Source organism: Pleurodeles waltl, chromosome 4_1 (genome assembly GCF_031143425.1).
Source record: "Pleurodeles waltl isolate 20211129_DDA chromosome 4_1, aPleWal1.hap1.20221129, whole genome shotgun sequence".
In the NCBI taxonomy this organism is placed as follows: domain Eukaryota; kingdom Metazoa; phylum Chordata; class Amphibia; order Caudata; family Salamandridae; genus Pleurodeles; species Pleurodeles waltl.
Genome location: NC_090442.1, coordinates 300,450,446 through 300,463,375, shown reverse-complemented (window position 1 = coordinate 300,463,375; position 12,930 = coordinate 300,450,446). Strand labels below are relative to the sequence as shown.

Genomic DNA, 12,930 nt, shown 5'->3' with positions numbered 1-12,930 from the left:
TCTCCAGTACTTCTCTTTGCAGCAACAAGGATGGACTCCTTTCTTAAGGTAGGTCCACAACATTTCCAGCAGCCCTTTGGACTTCAGGGTTTGTTCCCACCTTGGCAGGGAAGCCAGCTGTCAGTGTCATCAGCTCTGAAAACTATATCCCTAATATTGCTGTGAGAAGTCTAGACTGCTCACTGAGAACTCCAAGTAACACCTAGGTAAGGTTTATATACAGTATTTACTTGGCCGGGAGACTGAGGTATGAATTCTCTAGGCTCTGTTTTTGGGAAGGTCCGGTTTCAGGAGAATGAACCTCTTTCACACATGTTGCCCAGAACACGTACTTAGGTCTGTAGATTTGGCAGGAAGGAGAGTAGAGCTGTGTGCTCCTTCTCAGAGAATGTGAAACAAACAAATAGAATGAGAGGACCCTTCCCAAACTCGCATCACATTGTTTTGCAGAGCTCTCAAACATATATTTTTTTTAAGTTAACCTTCTTAGCCTTATGCTAATAAAGCACTGTTTCATTATTTTTAGGTCGAACATACCAGCGAGCAAGCACTGCTTTTCCAATGCGTTGGTTTGTATCTGGGCTTTTAATCACGCCCACCACAGGCCCATCACTATCACTCGTTCATGGGCTTGCTCTTCAAAAATCCTTTATTTTTTCATTGGTAAATGCTTTAAGTTTGTCCCGCCTTGGGGTGGTTTAGTTAGCGCCTTGGAAAACACCCTTCTTACATGGCTAATTGAACTTTTGCCGATACCTTTCACTGCGAGCGAACTTCTTTTTCCTTTTGTGTGCTGCTTCACGCTGATGCCGTGGCGCTTTGAATCAGCTCTCTTATGTGAAACTGTATTACTTTTCATTTTCAACTTATGTGGCAAGAAAAGTCCAATTAGGAGTTTACAACGCTAATAGCTCTAACTCAAGCAAATGCGCAACCCAATGCATTGCAAATCCTTGTTTTTATTCTTGGGTCTGGATTCTCCTTGTATCTTATGCTAGCAAAGTTAAGAATCTCCTGTTTTGGTTTTTAAACCTTCTTGTAGGTTTTGCTTAGTTATTTTGCACCTTAAGCACACTACTATAGAAGGAATCTATTGCATTTAACATGCAGAACTATCTCACTAAGGGCCTGATTTAGAACTCGGAGACGTGTTACTCAGTCATAGTGGTGACTGATATCCCGTCCGCCGAAATCCAAATCCCATTATATTCTAAGGGATTTAGTTTTCGCAGTCAGAATATCCAATACAATTGTGACGGACTAACCCGTCCCCCAAGTTCTAAATCATGCCCTGAGCCTGGAAACTGTGACATTCAGGTTACAAGGCGATCCCACAACAGGAACATTAATGACGTGTGTTACCTTTCTAATTTAGAAACTGGGACTTATCGGATCCACAATAATCCCAGCAGCATGCAACTTAACCCACAGTTAATATATACAGATCGGTTCATATACACACACATACACACCCATAGAAATAAATAATGGTTCACCGAAAGTTAATTTATGTGACATCAGGAGGCACATTATGGAGTATTATCTAGTTCACTGGTTCCCAACCTTTGGACTTCTGTGGGCCCCCACTTTATCATTACTGGAACCCGGGGACCGTCACTGAATCATTTTTGGAATCCAGGGATCCCTCCACTGAGTCATTACTGAAACCTGGGGACCTAATCTGCTAATATTATATAATTTTCTAAGCAGTCGCGGACCCCCTGAGTAGTCTTCACGGACCCCCAAGTGTCCCCAGACCACAGGTTGGGAACCACTGATCTAGTTACTATGTAATTTTAAAACATTGATTAAAAAATTACCCCAGTGTTCACGAAAATAAATATTTTATTTCTCAAGGAAAACACTGTACACATTCAGCAGGTCATACTCAAAACATTATGTAACAACAATAGCCTTCTCTTACATGGACTTGGAGCGAAGCCATAGTAATCCAGGCAGATGCGCTTCCATTTGAGAACAAAATAGTTTGTTTAATGAATAAACAATGCTAAATACATACTTAAAACAAAAGTACATGCACACACGTCTGGTATCAGAAAAGGCGACAATTCTGTACACCACCTCTACATTTTAAAGTGCATCTTACGATTTGGGTTTACACTTATTTTCATTTTATAGGCCTCCAAGAAGCACCTCGTCCTAGCAGGAAGTAACAGTATAAGAGTGGTGTAAATTATTCAGTGCGCGAGACACAAAAAATGAAGGAAAAAGAGTTTTGGTGTAATAAAATAGTCGTATAAGATCACATTATTCAAGCGGGGAACCCGTGATTTATCCATGGTGTCTGGTTTCACTTTACACAAATAAGACAGTGAATGGGTATCTATTTGCCTTTCATTGTGTTTAGGCTTTGTTTGAATCTCTTAGTGCATTTTTCTGCAGTTTTTTTTAAAACAGCACAAAAACAATCCAAAGGTATTGGGGAGCATGCATTGTCTGTACTCACAGAGAGAGATTAGGTGATTTACCCAGAATCCTATACTTACCAAGAATTCTAGGATGTTGAACCAACGCTGAGACTCAAAACTGGTTTCCCAGTCACCTGCTCTAACCGTAACGCCACATATTGGGTGAAGGAAGACAGGCAGAAGCCACATTAAAGCTCGGCTTGATATGGGCTCAAGGTTCCAGCAGGACCTTGAGCTGAGCCAGGTTTCAGTGTCGAGCCTGGTTTAAGCTTACAGTGGCTCATTTACCTCTATTGTATGATGCACAGAACCAGTGATATAAGATGAGAGGCTTGGAAGAGGTGACAGTTAAGAGTATGACACTGAAGGGAGCGTGGATATAGGGGAGTTTATAACAAGGAAAAAATAAAAGGAGAGAAAGAGAGAGGTAGATGTAAGAGTGGCAGAATCAGCAAGAGAAGAGAAGATGTTGGAAGAAGAGAGGTAGATGGAGAAGAGAGGGGATGAGATGTGGATGTAAGAGGGACAGAACCAGCATTAGAAGGAAAGAGGCTCGGTGGAGAGAGGCCAGGGGAATTACTCTTCTAGACTCTTGCCTGAGACGCATCCTTGTCCGTGATGAGAATCCCATTGTAAAGAAAGAGGAAAGGGAGTTCTTCCAGCAACTGTGAGTAGATTGGTCATCACTTTGCAAACAAAATGCTGCAAAGAAAGAGAGATTCAGAAATTGTACCCGAAACTGCTGTATCACTACACTGATGCATAATAGTGCAACCTGGTACATTCTGTGGCTCATAAATGATAGCCACATATGTTACTGCAGGAGCTGGACACTAACATAGCAATATTCAAGTCTGGGTAGCCTAACAAATAGAAACAGTGGGCACTGGCATGTCCCCATGAATGCTAAATAGCAAAAACTGAGAGCACGATTCAGACACCAAAAGGATGTTGTGTAGCTATTTTAGCCATGTTCTGAGCGCGTTACTTTAGCTAACTAGGCCTGCAGCTGTGCACTTTAACCGGTTTACATTTTACTCAGCATAGCTTTATTTTTCTAGCAATAGCTACATTTGCATCGCTGTTTTCTTTTCTCTATCTCGTTGTTCTTTTGCCTAGGAAAGCATCACATTCTTAGTAGGACATTTATTCCACTTTGTGCTTTCTTCAAGGCTACAGTCAGATAGGGTTGCCGACAAACGTGGTATGCTGTGTCTCCAGCATCCACAGAAACACACACACTCATACGTGGGGACCATTTCTTAGAATGTCAGCTGTTTTATTATAAAACACCCCCTAGTCCCAGAAACGTTAGAGGAAGATTCCAGCCAGATGACCATGACTGTATGCTGATTGCTGCAAGCTTCGTTACAGCTACTTGCTTGTAACTGAGAGAAAGGGATGTCATCTGATGTACCACAACACCTTGTAGTTCTGTAATTCCATCCTTCGGTCATGACTTTTCAAATGGAATGACGGTTTTGTCTCCTGATCATACTATCCGCTACAATAATCACTTCTTACCACTTCAAAGCCTTCACGATAATTCTACATTACAGTGTTCAGCAGATGTTCATGTTCAAGATGGGACGGGTATTCACCTATTCAGACGGCTAATCTTTCATCTATAACTGCCGATTTGCCTGGCTGCATTTATGCACTAAGGACAGAAATAGCAGCCCTTAAGTCCATGATTGGAGACCTTGTGGGCATTGTGGGGCACCTTGTTGAAGAAAGGGTGGGGAAATTCTGGGAGGGTACTTCTAAATACCCCACGGTTAAGGTTTAAGCTGCCACCACAACAATCCCCTTAACACTCCTGCGAGTCGCCTTGCTGCACATACAGGTCTCACTTTTGAAGACAAAAACTTAAGGGATCCAGACAGTATTTGCTCAAAAGGGCACTTTAGATTTGTGGGTGTGCCAGTTAAAATTGCCCGCGGTTATCTACTAGTAGAGGTCTTAGTGTCTCCCTTCCAGCATCTAGGGAGTGTTGGCATTTTCGCCAACCATATGACGACAGCAATATCACTCCTTACCCTTGTAAAATCTATATGATCAATGTACCAAAGCGCAATTCACAGGCGAGGTCAGAAGGGGAGGCTTCATTGATGAATAAGGCAATACATTGGATTTGCCACAATAGAGGGTGCCTTTTGGTAATAAGAAAAGATATCCCGAGGGCTAGATGGTATGTTCCCCGAGTTCTCCCTTTGATTAAATAGAACTCCTCTTAGCTGATGGGCAGTTAGTTGAAGGCCTAGTGGCCCTGGATCAAAGAACCAATCTGCCTGAGGGGTCCTCCATTCAATTTAAGTACAATCTGACACAGGCCTTTCAAAAGTCCCCCTTTTCTCACCCCCAAGATGATGGTTCTGTTCTAAATAAGATTGATTGACTTAGCGAATGAATGTGCAGGTTCCCTTAGATAGCTTTAGTGGTCTTGTGAGATCTACCAGCAGCTGCTGCGATAAGGGATTTTCTTCATCATATGTCAAGGGCTTTTAATGTGGAATGGAGTCCCGCTTTGTTTCACCTCAGGAAGTCACATCTGCCATCAATGTTGTTTGTAGCTCCCCATTAGCACAGCCTGACTATCCAGACAATTCTTCCTTCCCACTAAATTCTAAGTGTGTCTGCTCAAAAGTAAATATTGTTTCATAGAATGTGGCGGGGTTAAAGTCCAAATTACTGCTGCCCCATTGGAATGCCTTTATGGACTTCTATGATATCTGTATTATGCAGGAAACCTGGCTTATCGAACTAGCCTATGAACTTGGTTATGCAACTTATCTTCCAGCCATCCCTAGTAAAGTGGGCCACCCATCTGGGGGACTTTTAATTGGGGGGAGGATCGCCCTTTAGTGCTCCGTGAAATGGTTACATACGGATAGCCCTGATAACTTAGGCAATAGCCTGATGGGGCCTGATAAAATTACAATCAATAGTTTTAACATCTATGCTAGGGTCACAAAGGGGGAAAAGTATTCCACTACCTTTCAATTACTTGAGAACATGCTGGGTGAGAGACCTAGTAACCACGTCCTCATCGTAGCATGGGACTTCAACGTTACATGTGAACCCCTTGGTAAGAGTGAAACGGGTGCTTGTTTGGAAGAAGATGATTTTGGGAATTTACCCAGGCTTGAGCTTTCCCCAGTGAAGAAGTGGTTATTGGCGGCTCTCCAACTGAAGGCCTTTCCACTCGGTCTAGGTTTCAGGGCAGTTAATTGAAGGACAAAGTCCGATAAGCAAACAACTTGTACTTTTATTGGCCCACGTATTGCTTACATTTTGATCGACCTTAAACACTGGTTCTTGATGGATGATATGGTGGTCAGGAATACAACTGTTAGTCTCCATAACCCCCTCCGCCTTAGCTTAGGGTCCCACTGGAAGAGGGCGCAAGATGTGTTTCATCCTTGTCAAATTACCAGGGTGGTCCAGTCCTCTAATGACAGATGTGGTTTACAGTGGAGTACAGTTGTCCTACAAGATGACACCCTGAGCCATATTAGTCAAGACTTGGCGTCATGTGTGTCACTAATGGACAAGCTGGATGAGGAGGGTTTTTTAAGTTCTCATGCATTCACACTGGGTGTTTTTTAGAGGTTGGATTGGAATCGTCCTTTACTGTGCCAATATATCAAACCATCCCTAAAGCAACGAGCGGCAATGGAGCCCAGTGGTTTAACTGTGAATGTAGGCTGGCTCGGGCACGCTTAGTAAGGGCAATTAAGTTGAAAGATGTTCCCCGTATTAGGATCCTGAGGAGAAGGTATAAGCAGGCACAGATTAAGGCTAAACGGGATTGTGAAGAGGAGGGATGGCGGTCAATTAGGGAAGCTTGTGAGCGCAAACTCTAAACTTTTCTGGTCCTTGGTTAGCAATGGGAGCCACAGGGGGACCGTCTCCTCAGGTAACAATATTCAGTCTTAGGAATGGTTCCACCACTTTAATTTTCTTTACAGCGTGGATGGTCTACCAACGAATAGCCCACCCCCTTTTCTCTCACCCAGTTGGGTAGTAGTAGTTGTGGTGGTGGTTTGTTCAATCTGGACGATATATGTAATTCTATCGATTCCATAGTACTCTCAAAAACCACTAGCCTTGACAGCATCCTGGGTGATCTTTTCCTGTATGAGAAAGAAAAATTGTTATCTGATGAGATTGCTAGAGGAGCAACGATCCCCAAGTCTTGGAAGGGAGCAGAGGTGATACACCTATGCAAGAAAGGTGATAGGTCTTCAACTGGCAACTATAAGTCCATTAGCCTTGTAGATTCAATCGTGAAGGTGTTTTGCCTTGCTCTGTAATCAAAAATCCATGACTGGATAAGTGAAAACAATATTTTGGCTCCATATCAGGCTGGCTTTAGGAATAAAACGAGTACCATTGACCAGATTTCTCATTTTTCGCTTCTGTATTAGAAAGCAGTGGTGATTGGGAAGGGGAGTCTCTATGTAGCATTTATAGCTCTAAAGTCAGCTTTTGATCTGGTTCCTAGAGGCAAGCTCTGGGAAGTACACTGTGATATGGCAATGCCTTCAGAGATTTTAGCTTTAGTTGTCCACCTCCATGAAGCCAATTTTTCTAGAGTTCATTGGGGGGAGCAAGGTCAGCTCGCTGATCCTATTAAGGTTATCAGGAGTGTACGGCAGGGGTGCGTATTGGCCCCAACTCTTTTTTCCTCGTATCCAAACTATGTTGTCCAGTTCCTTTCCTCTCAGCCTTCAGATGCTCCAGTTTTATGCAAGGATAGAATTGTGACACTCCTATTTGGAGACGATACTCTTTTAGTGTCCAAAACCCCAATGGGACTCCAACTGTCACTGAATCGCTTTGAAGAATTTTGAACATCAAGAGGGTTAGAGATCAATACAGCAAAAACTAAGTTCACGACGATTAACCCACACAAGTAATTTAGAGGGAGCCCTTTCCTGGGTGGAATGAAATTAGAGCAAGTTAACACTTTTGAATATCTTGGTATCATGCTGTCAGATAGAATGTCTTGGAAAACACATCAAGTCTTTGAAGTTTAGAAAATTAGTTTGTGTTTTATTGAGGGAGCACCATTTATCCACAAGTAGACCTGTAGCCGCTGCCCTCCAGATTTATGATGTGAAACCAGTTAGGGTGCAACTCTATGGGGCGGAACTATGGAGGTTTGAGAATCTTAAGGATCTTGTCCTCATCGAACATATGTTCCTGAGGAAACTTGTGCCTCTGCCTCCAAGTACTCCACTTCTGCCCCTGTATTTGGACAAGGCCTGAAAATCATTAGCTGACACAGCCAACCTAAGACCGCTACTGTTTTGGAGGCAAATTATGGCAACAATGGAACTGTCCTCCTATGCCAATGCTTTTAGGGAAGTTTGTTCTCTAGACAGTTCCAAAAAGATCTCTTGGATAAGCTCAGTCTGCACCACTGTCTGCAACTGGGCTGGGAGAGGCATGATTGTGGGCCTTTACCCTCCAAAGAAGGGGTGAAGTCATGCTACAGGGAGTGGGTGTCACAGACTGCGTCTTCCCCTTCCTCTGTAGGGCAGCTAACAAGTGAGTTTCTGAACTTCAAACGCACAAGTTTCTGGAGCCCTATCTCGACTGTATCACTGACCCGAGCAATAGAAAGCTCTATATGCAGTTTCAATTTGGCTGCCTTCCCCTTAACTCAATAACGGCTAGTTGGCAGAATAGAGCTACATCTAACCCACCATGCCCCAGTTGCAAAGCAGGCTCAGAGTAAATTGCTCATGTTCTCTTTGTTTGTCCATTACATGCTTTTCTTAGCACAAAATGGTTGGCTCCAACTTGTAAGCATTTGGGGACTCGCGATTATGCTATAGCCTTGGGGATTTTAAAACTGGATTCTAGTTTACCCATTGCTATTGCAGTTGCCAAGTTTCTTGGGGACATGTGGATCACTAGAAGGAACCAGTTAGGTTCCCTAGCCATCAAATTTGCCTCACTGATTGCACTAGCACTTTCCTGCAGTCACTTTTGATTGATGTCTATGAACTGTACGTTTGAGTCACACTGTTGTACTGAAGATGAGATTTTAGCTTTTTTAAGTTCTTACTGCCATACGCTTTTATGCAGTTTCCTATTTATTGTTGTCTGCTAGACTTTTATGGCACAGGATGCCGCAATAAAGTTTTTATGATAACTCTGCCATTTATAGTTGATTCAAACCAGTACTTTAAATGGAAAAATACTAAGTGTAGGTAATCACCAAAATTAGTGGTGTATGTGGGTAGATTTTGGGGAAGGCATCATTTGTGTTTATTTATGTGCATGATTTGTGTGGACTCCCACAAAATATGGAAGCAGGGGCTGGTAGACCCAAGTGACACCATCCTATGTGACATTTTCAATTTTTCCCTGATTTTTTACAATACATGGTTTGTACGGTTTTCCATCTGAAGCAAGAGGTTGCCACGTGAAAAACGTTTTTAAAAATCATGTATTTTGCCTCTTTTGTAATTTTTCCTTTGAGGTTAATCGGGGATATTGGTGGAGAGAGCAGGAGTTTTCTTACAGGCAACTGTCTCTAATTTAAAATGCTGATGGGTAAGGATTTGCAGGCATTTATTAAAACAACAGCATGCTAAACCAGCTGCATTGCCCCGAACAATGCCTCCCACATCCCTGCCCATTAGGTTTGACAGCCACCTTTCTACTCCCACTATGTAAGATAAAGATAACACTCTGCAGCCACACCCCTCTTCTCCTAGCTTCCACAGCAGCACAGAGATCGCTGTGTCCTAGAGACAACAGCTGCTGTCCTGGTGCTCTTGAACCACCTCAGCCCATGATTCCACTATTTGAAAGGCATGTTTAAACCGATACAGGGCGTGCAGAGGCAGGAATTATTGAGCAACACCGCTTGCGTGGAAGCCAGGCCTCCTATGAGTAACGGTACCCTCCTACGAGGAAAAATTCCGGTACTCCGGGGGGGAAAATAAAAAAGTGCTGGTACGCAGCAAAGGTGAGTACCGGCCCATGTAAAACACTGATTCAAACCCGCTTCAGAAGTGCAGGACTTACCCTGTCTGGAGTCACCTTGGCGACGCCCCTCCTAACCCAGGACACACACGTGATTTGGCAACTCATGGTGCGCCCTTTAAAGATGTAGCAGTTGTAAGACAATCAGTTTGGTTCAGCGATATTACTGAGTTAACATAAGGCTAATGGAGCAAGTTTTTCCGAAACATGGTGCTGTACTCGCAAGCATGTGTTCTCTCTCCCAGACAAATCACTAGGAAGAAAACATATTCTCTCAGTACTGAAAATACATTATAAACTTTGATTGGTTGGGAGGACTATGGCTTACGATTGGCTAGTGCTTGTCTCGGTGTTCGTTGGCTGTCGGGTCTCGAAAAATGTACTGTGTTTTGGGATTGGTTACCGAAACGATTGTTCATTGGCTCTGGTGTGGAGGAGACAGCACGTGACCCCGGTTAGAAATGTATGTACTTCACGCTCCCACTGTCTTCTGTGAGTGAGTGGGGACTGACTGCCTTACTTGTGAACTTTTAAGTTTGCTTGATGCTTTACTAGAAGACTTTGGCGAGCTGTGTGAATTACGAGCTTATATGTTTCTATAATAGTGGTGTCTGTCGTAGCGGACAGCCGGGGTTCGGTCAATATTATCATTTTTATCGTGCCATCTCTTGTTTCTATATGGTCCGGGCATCGTGTCTTTTGTCTTGGACACAGGCAGCCTCAGCAGTGGAAGCGTATAGAACTGTGTACAGTGCGGGCGGGCTCAGTTACGTGTCGAAAAACTACCCGAGTTGGTGCACTGGGGACTAGTGTGTATGTATAGTGCCAAGAAGTCCCATCCTGTGACAGAAAGCACCGTGAAAACCTGTTTATTGCTGTATTACTCAACAGTATGAGATATGCTCCATACTGTATTAAAAGTTTCTTGCGAGTAAATCCAAGTATTGAGGTGCATGGAAATGGATAGATATATAGAAATTACACAATTTTGAGCAATGACAAACTCTAACATCATCTTGAAACTGCTTTATAATGCTAATGTTCTCCACGCTTTGCTGCAGCCTATCTTATACTGGGTGTACTAGAATTTTAAACAATGTGCATATTCATAGTGCTTTCAGTTGCAGACTGTGACCTCATAGCACTATAATAAAGAAGTCACAACTCCCCACTTAGCCAACCAGGCCTCAGTTATGCTTCACTCTGGTTACACAAAAAATCTCTGCAGTGATTGCAGTAACTATTTGATGATTCAGAAGCCCAAAATAAAAGAATGGATTTCCCAGCAATTTCCTTAACTTGAACGATTGATCACCTTTTAGTTACAAGTGTGCATGTGTATGGAGTTGCCTAAAATGAAAACCAACATAATAGTTTTAGGATATTTTTAACTTGTTTCTGTTCTGTTGTGAGTCTTAGGGAGCATTTGGTCGCCCAAGCAGTTAGAGCTAACGTCCATTTATGCATTATGATCTCCACAGATTCAAATTTCACTAGATAAGACTGTCTTTAGTGAAGGGCATCCAAGCAGCTGGAATGCTAACAACTTGGCCCTTGCACTTGCATGGAGCAGAAAATTGGTGAACATCATTCATGTCAATTATGAAATAAAAACAATTATACTGTGTGAGATAAGTAACCCTGGGTAATTTCTGTCTTCTCAGTCTGAAAAATAAACTAAGAAAAACATGCCTGTCTCCGATTCCCCATATGCTACAAAGACTGAGACAAGGCAAAATAGACTTGGTAAGTAATTTAAATAATAGCCTGCGTTTGGATCGATAAATTTAAATGGAAAAAATATAAAGCTAGATTCATTTTTCCTTGGAAAAAAATGTGAGCTTCCCATCTAAATCAAAAGTGTTCGATTCCCTCTAGGATGTGTTCCTGTAGAATCTACAATAATGCCTGGGATACCTACACACCACCACATACCTTCTACTCCTGAGCAGCTTCATTTAAGGTACTCGCTGAGTGACTTATTTGATACTTTATTTACTTTCAGCCGATCCAGCATGTTATGCTCTCGCCCAGTTCAGCTCCTCGTGCCGCTCAAAAACATACTGCCAGCAGCCAGACAATGTTTCTCGGCTCTCAAGACACACGTGTAAGGTGCAAATGATTCTGTTTTGATTTTAGATTCCACGGGGACATACCCTACTGGACATTGGCAACTGTCTGCCAGAGCTGGGAGCAGGGCCGGACTGGGAACCCAAAGCAGCCCTGACAACTTTGTTAGACCAGCCCCGGAGGAAGGATGGAGCAGGGGGACAGGGTGTGCAAGTGTGAAGTGCTGCTGCTTTTGTTACTGGGGGCTGAAATCTCAGCAAAATTGTCTTCCGGTAACAAAACCAGCCCCACTGTTGCAAAACCGGACCCCACTATTCCAACCTCCCGGGAAAATTCCCGATGCCAGCTACTGCCAGTCTGGCCCTGGCTGGGAGGTGCTCAACAGACGGGCTACAGGATTACTTTCATGAAAACATCCTGCCGGCAAACAGAAACTCCATGCCACACTTTAGCATTACCCATGATCTTCACAATGCCGGCGGTCAACAGCGCAGCACATGGACTTTGTGTACCACTCTGATTACGGCAGGCACAGCAAGTTAGAACCAAGCTGCTGCCTGTTAGTGTCTGACTGTAGTCAATCAGGCCCTGTGTGGCAACAGTGGGATGGGCGCCTTGTCAGAAAACAACAGGCAAGGTGCCAATCCGGATCCACGTGGGGTACTGGCTGCTGGACCAAGAATTGTTTGTGACACAGACACACTCAGGCTCAGCTTGAATAATTGATTTGCCAATGGGGCACTAGAATAAAAACATGTCTAGTTAACGAGTCAAGAATTTTCAATTCTATTAAGGACACGGAGGCAAGGATTATGCTTCTCTTTCTTTAGTGAGAAATAAACAGCAGCCAATCAAAAATATTTAAATACCAAACTTCTTTTCCCAAGATCCTCAGTAATCCACGCTGTCATCCAATCATAAGTCAGTCCCATGTATATATGTCCTTGCAATCATAGCGAACAATTAGAACATTTTAACCTGACTTCTCAGAACTAGAATCCAAATAAAGAACTGAACCAAAGACCTCACAAACCATCCTCTGTCAACTGAGCCTACGACATTGACACAAAACCATTCTTCTCGTGATCTTCCTGATTATTTATGTACCCTTATTGCCTGAACCTAAAGGCGAAGAAAAAAGACATACAAATGATACCCATTCTATTCCAATGAATCAAACGGGCGGGAATGTAAACAATATCATTATAATCTTATACATAAATGCCATCATCATTTAGAAACACAAAGATGCAATTCATTCTAAGAGTGGAATAATCCTCGCCTTCATGTCCCTAATAGAATTGAAAATTCTTGATGCGTTAGCTAGAAAATATTTTATTCTATGTCAGGACCGGAGGCTTTAGATTATGCTAGTTCAATGTTGGCCCAGCACTGCAGACGCCACATCAACAATAGGTTTGTGTTA

General features: G+C 43.0%; 1 protein-coding gene across 1 annotated transcript in view; it reads right to left on the bottom strand.

Annotated features, from left to right (window-relative positions):
• The window catches only part of PWP1 (PWP1 homolog, endonuclein), a 320,357-nt gene extending 310,678 nt beyond the window's left edge, over nucleotides 1–9,679 (bottom strand). Inside the window, exon 1 of the mRNA XM_069228384.1 lies at nucleotides 9,477–9,679. Within this exon, the coding sequence (XP_069084485.1) occupies nucleotides 9,477–9,542 (66 nt within the window). The 5' untranslated portion in view covers nucleotides 9,543–9,679. The remainder of the gene's footprint in view (nucleotides 1–9,476) is intronic.
• Nucleotides 9,680–12,930: the final 3,251 nt, after the last annotated feature.